This window comes from Ailuropoda melanoleuca, chromosome 2, assembly GCF_002007445.2.
Source record: "Ailuropoda melanoleuca isolate Jingjing chromosome 2, ASM200744v2, whole genome shotgun sequence".
In the NCBI taxonomy this organism is placed as follows: domain Eukaryota; kingdom Metazoa; phylum Chordata; class Mammalia; order Carnivora; family Ursidae; genus Ailuropoda; species Ailuropoda melanoleuca.
In genome coordinates, this window is record NC_048219.1 from 46,574,969 (window position 1) to 46,585,992 (window position 11,024).

The 11,024-nt window shown below is 34.3% G+C and overlaps 2 protein-coding genes across 2 annotated transcripts in view; one reads left to right on the forward strand and one right to left on the reverse strand.

The window, feature by feature from the left end:
- Positions 1-1,129, reverse strand: part of LRRIQ3 (leucine rich repeats and IQ motif containing 3) — a 194,614-nt gene extending 193,485 nt beyond the window's left edge. The window contains exon 1 of the mRNA XM_034643783.1: positions 987-1,129. The gene's annotated coding sequence lies outside the window, so the exon portion shown is untranslated. The remainder of the gene's footprint in view (positions 1-986) is intronic.
- Positions 1,130-1,245: 116 nt separating this feature from the next.
- Positions 1,246-8,744, forward strand: FPGT (fucose-1-phosphate guanylyltransferase). The gene is made up of 4 exons (XM_011221909.3): positions 1,246-1,393; positions 2,778-2,945; positions 4,120-4,212; positions 6,023-8,744. Exons 1-4 carry the CDS (start codon positions 1,312-1,314, stop codon positions 7,444-7,446), a joined length of 1,767 nt encoding a protein of 588 aa, XP_011220211.1. The 5' UTR covers positions 1,246-1,311; the 3' UTR covers positions 7,447-8,744.
- Positions 8,745-11,024: the final 2,280 nt, after the last annotated feature.

An 11,024-nucleotide genomic window follows, 5' to 3' on the forward strand; every position in this document is an offset into this window, starting at 1 on the left:
GATCTGTACTGCTCACTGCGTTTTGCTCTACCTCACTCAAGCCTTCCGTATTTTCTAAATGTTCTTAATGTTTTGTTTTTATTAACAACAAAAAACTTCTAAACGATAAAACTATGAAAGAGTAATCTCCCTTTTTACCCAAATGATTTCTCTTAAAGTACAGAATTAAATGGAGAGCCAAGTCTTTAGGGAAAAGAAAAAACAAAAAAACCTAAGTTAAGTTCATGGCAAGAATTTGTAGAGCCCTGAATGCCTGCCTATGGCACTGATGAAGAGTTTAATAAAGACAGGTTTCTAAAATAAACCAAAATGCATGGTGTGGTAGATGATTTCTGGGTTTGGCATTGAAAAATAGTGCTTAAGTCTTCTCCACTACTGATTGTAAGACCTTCACTAAGTCATTATTCTGATTCATAACTTTCTTATATGTAAAGATGAACAGATTAATTTGTAAAACTCATTATGAACTTATGATTTACAAGAGAAATACTTGTAGCTATCTGCCAAAATACATCTAATAGGTCTGATTTATTCCCAGTAATGTTAAAGTTCTTGATTAGTCTGCATATACAAAAGAATGCCAGTGAATAAGCCAAATACCACAAATGTTAAGGGACTGGTCGTAGATTAAATTATATAAATTTACTAAAGCTATGAAGTGAACTCAAAACTGAGGGGTGGAAAGGCTCACTTACTAAAAACTGCAAGGGCAAAGAAGCCACAAACCTAAGGTTCCTGAAGAGAATACTGATTTTGAATGTTCAGACTGTATATCTGGACCTGGGCTTGGAGCAAATGTCTTCAGATGAGGGCCCTGGAGGAGGAATTAATTGTTGGAAGGTCTCTGGGAACTGCTCCTGGCTGAAACAAGCAGCGAGTTAGAAAGGACGAACCACCATTCGAGAGAAAGCTGGAAGCTAAGTTGTAGTTTCGTCTTCTAAGCGGGTCAGTTCTAGCAATTTTATCTCCCAACCCGAACCACTCACCGGGTCAACTGGGCTGCAAGGCCTTATGAGTTGAGAACAAGAAGCCCAGACCCGGCAACCGTCCGACAAATCGCTAGGTGTTCATCTGCTCCGGAGACGGTTGCTAAGGAAACAAGCCTAGACTCGGGACTCAGTCCCGCAAGGTTTTCTCCGGGCACGCCAGAGCTTAGGGGGCGTGGTTACGTGAGTGACGCACGCAGAAGGCGGGACGAAGGCGAAACTGGACCCATGATCGGGTTACGTTGGGGGAGCGGGGGGCGCATGCGTGCTGTGCCGGCGGCAGATAACTTGGAAGGCTTCTGCTGGTTCCGGGGAAGGTGTTGCTATGGCTGCTCCCGTTGCCCCCGGAGTCGTAGCTCTGAGAGAAGCCACCCAGCGAAAATTGCGGAGGTTTTCAGAGCTGAGAGGTAGCAAAGAGGGAACCCCAACTCTCCGCTATCCCCGGCAGTGGACAGGGAGGGTGCTTTAGTACCGGGAAATTTGCTGGACTATCACTTCCTGTCTGCTCACCTTCGGGCTTAGGAGACAGACCCAGCCATAGCTAATACTCCTCTTGATTTTTTTTTTTTATTCTGTCACCGTCCTTTCCTTACGTTATATTGTTACTTTATTTCTTTGACTTTATTCCTAGTAACATGTATATATCAAAATAAGAGAGAAGGAAGAAGAAAGAAAAGTTTTAATCTGACTAGTGAAGCTATAAATCCAAGTTGTGCATTTAGTTAGCTCATTGAAAGTTATTTTAAATAAATCTAAATGTCCTAAAGCACAGTGTTTTGACTAATACATATCTGTTTTTAGCCTTCTACAATCTCCTTACCTACTTCATGAGTTCGTTCCATGCTGTGAATGCTGTGAATGCATACTACATTATTTTAAATAAATCTAAATGTCCTAAAGCACAGTGTTTTGACTAATACATATCTGTTTTTAGCCTTCTACAATCTCCTTACCTACTTCATGAGTTCGTTCCATGCTGTGAATGCATACTACATTAAAATTTAAAAGGAGAAGTTTGTATCAAAAAAAATTAAAGACTGTGCCATTTGTCATTCCTTGTACAACTATCTAATAAAATTAGTTACATTTTTGATGAAGTTACTGCATTAAAAATACAGGAAATAGTACTTGGAAGACAGTAAAATGTTCAGGACTATAAGATTTTGACAAATCCTGTTTGTTAACTAATAAGAATCCTTAGTCATCTTGTTTACCAATAAAGAGCTTCCAACTGTCTACCGAAAATTCAGTCTTTTGTTTGTTTGTTTGTTTTTAATGAGTTCATCTAGGAGTTGGGAACTTTTCTGTTATCCAGAATCTAGGTCATACTTCAAAGCCTTTGTAAACTTGCATGTCTTGTCTTAAGGTAATAAAAAATAAAGTACCTAAATTTATAAACAGCAACATTGTAGGAATGGAACTTTGGGTTGACTTGTACTTAGACAACCAACACTAAGTGTTCCTGATATATGAAAATTGATATTCACAGCTGGAGATTCATTCTTTTTGTCTCTTGTTATTTAAGAATTGAGGTAAATTTTAGCAGGTCAAAAGTACTTCTGTTAGGAAACGTAACAACTTCCAGAATATTTAAATAATCTAAAAGAGAAAAAAATGCAAAATTTGTGAACAATTTTCAATAGAACTAGTTTGAGTTATACTGGCTAGCCACTAATTATGCCCTATTCTGAGAAGACAGATTTATGAAGATAATCTTTTTTTTTTTCTTTCCTGATAGGTAAACCTGTACCAGAGATTTCTGATGCTTATTTCCTTGCTTTTTCCACGTAGGCAAACCTGTGGCAGCTGGAGAATTCTGGGACATTGTTGCAATAACAGCAGCTGATGAAAAACAGGAACTTGCTTATAAGCAACAGCTGTCAGAAAAGCTGAAAAAAAAGGAGCTACCCCTTGGAGTTCGATATCATGTTTTTGTTGATCCTGCTGGAGCCAAAATCGGTACTCTCTATATGGTCAGATTTAAATCATAGGTTCTAGGCATAATGATCACTGAAGTAAAGTTTTCGTATGGCTCATAGTTTATGAGCTCTATATATTTCTACCTATAGTCTTTTCAAACTTTAAGAATTTAATGTAAATTTACTATTTTTTAAGAAAGATAAAAGGCATAACAACTGTTCTTACACATTGTGACTTACCATGAAAAACTTGCAGAATGCTATTTAAAAGAGAATTTTATTAATTTTAATACATTTACTTAGATGGTGAATATTCTTTTGGACTTTATCGGTAGGGCTTTAAGGTCCCCTCCCAACTCCATAGTTCAGAAACTTACCTGAAGATTGCAAATCAGAAAAAAAATACACACACACACTCTTGGCCTTTTGGAACCACAATACAGAAAGCAAAAGAGCGCAGTCTAATGGCCTGATTATCATAGATACTTTGTTTAAAAACCCAGTTTAAGTCAACTTTGCCTTTGGCCTTCCCTTGCAAATAAAAATACATGCTGTTTTTCTGGGGGCCATTTCTATGTCATTCTTAAAGCTGAATCCCCTTGATACCATACAGGGTATCTATATCTGACATTGGCTTTGTTCTAATTAACCTGTGTTTTAATCCTCATTATGGTGCAGTCAGTACTTATATGATTCCTATCATATAGATGAGAATCTGAGGCACAGAGAGTTAAATAATTTGGCCAAGGTAACTAGTAAGTGTAGTTATATTAAAGAAATTTTTTAGAACACTGTGTTCTAAGAAACTTCTTAGGCAATCTAACTCGAATATTTGGTTTTGTCATGTGGGAGAATTATTTTAATGGGTTATTCAGTTTGTGATTCCAAATGAATGTGTATACTTAAACATTTCTTATGTTGCAGATTGCCTGATTTATCATTTCTTCATTTTTATTACTATTTTCAGGAGATTATAATGCTTATCATTTATTACCAAGTGCTGATTTCTGGGTTTCATTGCTAATTGTTTATTTATTTAAATGCTGTGAAATGTGTATTTAGTGTGATTCTTTTGCCCATACCTTTGCCCTGTGCCTTGTTAATTGTAGCCAAAGGCCCTATCTTCAAAGTTATAACACGTAATTTTACCATAGTTACAAATTTTCTGTAGGTTTCTATGAAATTAATTGTGTTTTTTAACTTGTATTTTTAAGGAAATGGAGGATCCACACTTTGTGCCCTTCGATGTTTGGAAAAGCTATATGGAGATAAATGGAATTCTTTTACCATCCTATTAATTCATTCTGGTAAAGTTACACATTTTCTTTTCACTAATTTACATTTTACCTTTGATATCTTAGGGACTTTTTTCTACCTTGCAAATACTTTCTTATCCTTTTTAAATTTTTATCTTTGAAGTTATTCTGCTTTGAAAACAAAAATTTCATGTTTTTCTTGATATTTTAAAGTCGTAAGCAGCATGTTTTTTCCCAAATGTATCTTTAAAATTGTAGATCACATACATCAGCAACTTTTCATGGATATTGTTTTTAATATGTATATAGAAAATTATTTTCCTAAGATAGAACTTATCAAAATATGAACATTTCTTGATAATGGTTTAAAAGGGATTATTATTGTAGGGGAGAGGCTGGCTTAGCACTTGGATTACCAGACTTTTGCCAAAACCTTCTACCATGCCTTATTTTATCTGATTATTGGTGGCTGAAGTCTACAACCCTTAAAGGAGTTTAAAAACAAAAGAGTAGTGACGAAACGTGGCGAGGACAAGAAGGTATGTAAGAGGGAAAATCACACACAAAAGAGGACATTTGAAAGCAGAAAAGTGGGAAAGAAATAATCACAGAATAAAGGATAGTTTTCTTAATTCAGTAAACTTAGTTGTATGAAAATTTGGGTTATATGAAAACCTCTTATTTTTCTGTATGTACTGGGGCTAGTGAAAATGTTACTATGGACTGGTGTCAGTTCAGGGACAGGTATTTTAGAACCATTCATCTACATGACTTTCAAGGCACTTTTTATTTCTTATGATTTATATACAGAGCAGTGATTCTTTGTAAAGACGTTATCAAGTAAAGCATCCAAGTTCTGACTTTAAGACTAACTCTAAAAAAGTAGAAAAATTCAACTTCATAGCTTTATTCCAGAACCAATATTATTACCAATTTAGTAAAAACTAAGTTAGACACTAGAAAATACAGTTAGAAAAAGGTAATTCTTACAGTGCTAAACTTAAGTATTGGCTAGTCTTTGGGAAAGGAAGAAAGTAGAAAGTATTAGCCCTCATTTGTTGAACAGCATACTGTGTGCCAGGTGCTTTATTAAAGCAAGTATTATTCTACATTTGCTGACTTGGAGTAAATCCAGAGATAAAGAACTACAAAGTGGTGAACCAGAGTTAGAACCTGTTTTTCTGACTCTTTCTACTATCTAATGCTGCTTCTCAGTATAATTAATTATATAAAAATGATGTAAGCTATCTAATGTTCTTAAAAGAACATGGTTTTCAAGGAATGAAAGTCATAAGACTGATCTTAGAGGGAAAAAGCATGTTTAAATTAAAAACAAGTATAAATTTTAAAATGCTTTTAAGTAAATGCACGTTTACTTCCTTTGAGTGTATGTAATAACTTGAGGAAAAACACTGCATCTGGAAATTACTGCTTAATAATTCCGTTTTGGAATTGGTATATTAGTGTTTTGTTACTTTTTTCCCCTCTGTGAAGTGGATTCTTAATGTAGGAGTTTAAACATTGTTGCAATTTCAATTTATTGTTTAAAATATAGATGTAAGATCGTATTGTAGCCCATGGTTCTTTTTACTAGTTGTACAATTGATTCAAAACAATTCACAGCCTCTAAAATATAATAGAATTCTTTCCTAATCTAACATTGCATTATATCAAATCACTACAGGAAAATTGCTCTTGAATTTGTAACCTGGAATTTACTATTCTTTCCTGAATTACAGTAATGTATTATATATTAAATATCTTTAGAGATATTTTGAGTTGTAACTGATGCCCCTGGGTTTTTAAAATCTTAGAGTCTTACAAACATTTTAAAACAGTTATTTTGTTTAATTTTGTATAGGTGGTTACAGCCAACGCCTTCCAAATGCAAGTGCTCTGGGCAAAATTTTCACTGCGTTACCTTTTGGTAACCCCATTTATCAGATGTTGGAATTAAAACTAGCCATGTACATTGATTTCCCCTCACATATGAACCCTGGTATTCTGGTTACTTGTGCAGATGATATTGAACTTTATAGTATTGGAGAATGTGAGTTTATTAGATTTGATAAACCTGGCTTTACTGCTTTAGCTCATCCTTCTAGTTTGACTGTTGGTACCACACATGGAGTATTTGTCTTAGAACCTTTTAATGATTTAGAATATAGAGACCTGGAATACAGGTGTTGCCATCGTTTCCTTCATAAACCCAGCATAGAAAAGATGCATCAATTTGATGCTGTATATAGACCTGACACTCCCTCTCTTAAGTTAGACTCTGAGTATGTCTACACGGACAGCTTATTTTACATGGATCATAAATCAGCAAAAAAGTTACTTGATTTTTATGAGAAAATAGGCACATTGAACTGTGAAATAGATGCCTATGGAGACTTTCTGCAGGCTTTGGGACCTGGAGCAACTGTGGAGTACACCAGAAACACATCAAATGTCACTAAAGAAGAGACAGAGTTGATAGACGTGAGGCAGAGAATATTTCATCTTCTTAAAGGAACCTCACTAAATGTTGTTGTTCTTAATAACTCCAGATTTTATCACATTGGAACAACTGAAGAATATTTGTTTCATTTTACTTCAGATAGCAGTTTGAAGTCAGAACTTGGCTTACAGTCCATAGCTTTTAGCATCTTTCCTGCAATACCAGAATGCTCTGGTAATACATCCTGTATCATTCAAAGTGTACTGGATTCAAGATGTTCTGTGGCAGCTGGCTCAGTTGTGGAGTATTCCCGATTGGGGCCTGATGTTTCGATTGGGGAAAACTGCATTATTAGTGGTTGTCATATCATGACAACAGCTGTTCTGCCTGCATATTCTTTTCTGTGTTCCTTAAGCTTGAAGATGAATGGACACTTAAAGTATTCAACTATGGCATTTGGTGTGCAAGACAACTTGAAAAAGAATGTTAAAACATTGTCAGATATAAAGTTACTTCAATTCTTTGGAGCCTGTTTCCTGTCATGCTTGGATATTTGGAATCTGAAAGTTACAGAGGAACTGTTCTCTGGAAACAAGACATGTTTGAGTTTGTGGAATGCTCGTATTTTCCCAGTTTGTTCTTCTTTGAGTGATTCAGTTACAACATCCCTAAAAATGTTAAATGCTATACAGAACAAATCAGCATTCAGCCTGAATAACTATACACTGTTGTCCATTGAAGAAATGCTTGTCTACAAATATGTAGAAGATATGATAACTTATAGGGAGCAAATTTTTCTAGAAATTACTTTAAATAGAAAACAGTCTGATTTAGAGACATCTTAAATATCCTTCACCTTGCCTTTCTTGATTAAGCAAGACTACAAATAGAAGAGTTTTCTATAGATTTTTGTTTCATTGAAGTGAATCAATGAAAATTATATTAACATAATTGCTGTAGCATAATATTAATAACACAGAAACACAAATCATCCAGTTTTGATGAAAGAGTATTTCAAGGCTGTAATTTCGGAAAAGCAATTTTTTTATGTTTAGCACTATTATAATTGTTTTTATTAAAGATGGATTTGTGGAGCATTGTTGTGCTCATTTGGTACTATAGTAGTTTTAAATAATTTTCTAAACGTACCATTGGGATTTTTCCATCTTCGTTTTGGGCTTTGGTTTCAGTACAATTCTAAGTGTTTATTAGCAGTTCTCTCTTTGAGCATAGTAGTCCTATTCTGATGAACTGATAAAAATGGCATACTACAGGGTCTTCAGAGCACTTCATAATACTGTAGAAATACTTTTTTGAAAAGAAATCCATCACTCAAAATTCAGATAAAATCAATTCTTAAAATACTGTGATTATCTAACTAATAAATAATTAGATACAAACAGCTCTGAAATGGATGATAAAAATCTGTCTCATTTATTACTCTTACCAAAATGAAACTAAAAGTGTTTATGTGTTATTTTACCTTATAAACTTGGACATATATTTCTATATCTTAAAATTTTTCCGTAAAATTCCATCCATACAAAAGCATACACATACACAAAACTTATCTATGTGGAGAAGATGGTAGGAGTAATAGGGATTCTTTGATAATCCTATAAGTGCACTTTGAACATTACATACATCCTTTTATTAATCCCTTTAATAGAACTATTAAATTACCAGATGGACTGATTTTACTCTCTATTTCATATTTTTTTTCTTTGTACTGGTGATGATACTGAAAAGCAATAATTCACCAAAGGGAGCCAGCAGGTTGAAGCCAGAAGAATGGAAAATGAGAAAATTTACAGATGATAAACAGCTTCAAGAAATTAAAAATTGGATAGAATCTCAGGTTACGTGTTCCTATTTTGCTGTAAGCATGTGATACGTCTTTATGTCAAAGTCTAATAATAATTAGAGAAATGATTTGTCAGTTTCGTGTTTTAATATGAATAAATTGAAATAAGAACTAGTCTGTGCTACTTTGATTTATATATTAATGTCATATAAAAAAATTGGTAAAAGAAGTGGCTTGCCTGTAACCTTCACTTAGGCTATTTCTGTGTTTTGTTTTGTTGTGTTTTTTTCTTTTTAAGGTTCTTTCCAAGGAAAAAAATAAAGATATAGCTATTGTTTAGCATTGACTGATTTACTTGAAGAGCTTTCAGAAGATGTTATGTGTCTGTCATTGATTAAATGTTTAATACTATTTCACCTAAGTGCTAACAATTATTAAGAATTACCATTATTTTATGTTCCACTAAAAAAGAAAACACTATCAATAAAATATGACACAATGCTTTCTTTCATTCAGAATCAAACTCTTCTGAAACACTTTTCAGCTCAGGAGTTTTTGATACCAGTACCATCTTCTGTGCTATCAAAGGTGTTGGTAAAGCTATATGTCCTAAAAGTGCCACCACCACACTACTGTCTGGATTGACTCAAAACTGTCAACACCAGATATCTGTTCTCTAAGTTTTGATGCTGATGCTTTCCTATTTGGCATAATTCAGTTTTATTTTTGCCTTACTGTAATCACATACCTCTAGAAGATAATTCGCTTCTATTCAAAGTCAATGGGAGGTTTCTAACAAATTGTTGGTCACTGTTTTAATCATAATTCTGTACAACGTATGGTTTCTAGTTGCTTTGAAATGTTATCAGTTCCAAAGAATTGGGTATTTTCTTCCCTCAAGATACATTACTTGGGGTGTAGTACTGCACATGTTCCATGAACAGTGTACCTAACTTAACCAAGGTGATGGTCCCATGCCTATATAAGTAAAAAGTTGAACATTTCTTCTTATCATTTTTATTTCATAAAATAACAGGCTTTAAATTCCATATACTCTCACAGTTTGTAGAGGATGGCTGTTATTTATAACTAAATACAGTCCATAAAACTTATTGATGAGTTTATAAGGAACAGTGACCAAGGAAGGCAGAGGGGAAAGAAAATCCAACATTAGGTATTAATCTACCTCAGGCATTTTTTCTACAAACTAAGCAAAACAGAAATAAAGTGTGTATCAGTGTATACTAACTTGAAGTAAGGTTCAAATATCCAACTGATATGCTGAAAATCACAAAAGTTTGATAGTCTTAATGCAGAATTTATTCCCATAACCTGTGATGATCATCTTCTGAGCCTAAGCAACATCCCTATTTATATTAAGATTACCAAATTCGGCATAGAGCCAAAATCAAAATACCTGCTGCAAAATGTATGCATGACTGTCACAGACAGCAACTGGTTTACCACACAAAATTGGGGATGCCATTCACAATACACTGTGATGTCCTTTGGATTTGAGCAACTAAAGGCCCAGAGTTTAGCACTTTGATGTAGTCTAGCAGAATTAAGGTGGAAAGAAAAAGCTTTAAAAATGTTTTTAATTCGCTCAAAACTCTGTAAAGGATTTCAGCTGCTTTCTTTGTTGTTTAGCTAAGTAAAACAAATTTTCAGCTATACCAAGAACTAAATTATTAAAATACTTTTTTAAATTTACTTGAACGATACCTATTCTAAATTCACTTAGTACAGAGAAAAAATTGAAGTAACTTAGCTGTTTAACTTAAATCTTTTATGCCTCTAAAATTTGGTTTAGACAATGATAATTTCTGTTAAGTTTGAAGAACACAACTTTGTTTATAGTTAGTAAAATTGTATTATTTCTTGTATTGAACTTTGTTAAAGATTATTGCACATTCTTCCCTCCAATACCAATGTGCTAAACTCCATATACCCATACTAGTGTTACATGCTCTCAATTGTTTATATTTACAGAAATTTCTTTATTTTAATGAGGGACAAAATATCGGTCTCATCTGAGAAAGAATCAGTTCCTGTCCTGAGCAGCGCTACCTACATGAGCCACAACAAGCCAAACTTGGCACATACTCAACTTGCCAGTTGGCTATAGTCTAGTAGATCACAATTTGGGGTCAGGTTAAAAATTTAAATAAAAAGTCTGGAAAAAGGGACTTGGGTAGCTCAGTGGGTTGAGTGTCTGACTCAGTTTGGCTCAGGTCATGATCTCAAGGTCCTGAGATCAAACCCCACCTCGGGCTCCATGCCCAGCACAGAATCTGCTCAAAATTCTTTCTCCCCCTCCCCCTCTGCTGCTCTGGACCCTGTTCGTGCTCTCACTCTCTAAAATAAAATCTTAAAAAATGGAGTTTCCTCAAAAATTTAAAAACAGAACTACCCTACAATCCAGCAATTGCACTACTGGAATTTACCCAAAGGATACAAAAATGCTAATGAAAAGGGGTACCCCAATGTTTATAGCAGCATTGTTTACAATAGTCAAACTGTGGAAACAGCCCACGTGTCCATCAACTGATGAATGGATAAAAAAGATGTGGTGTGTGTATATATACAATGGAATATTAACCATAAAAAAGAATAACG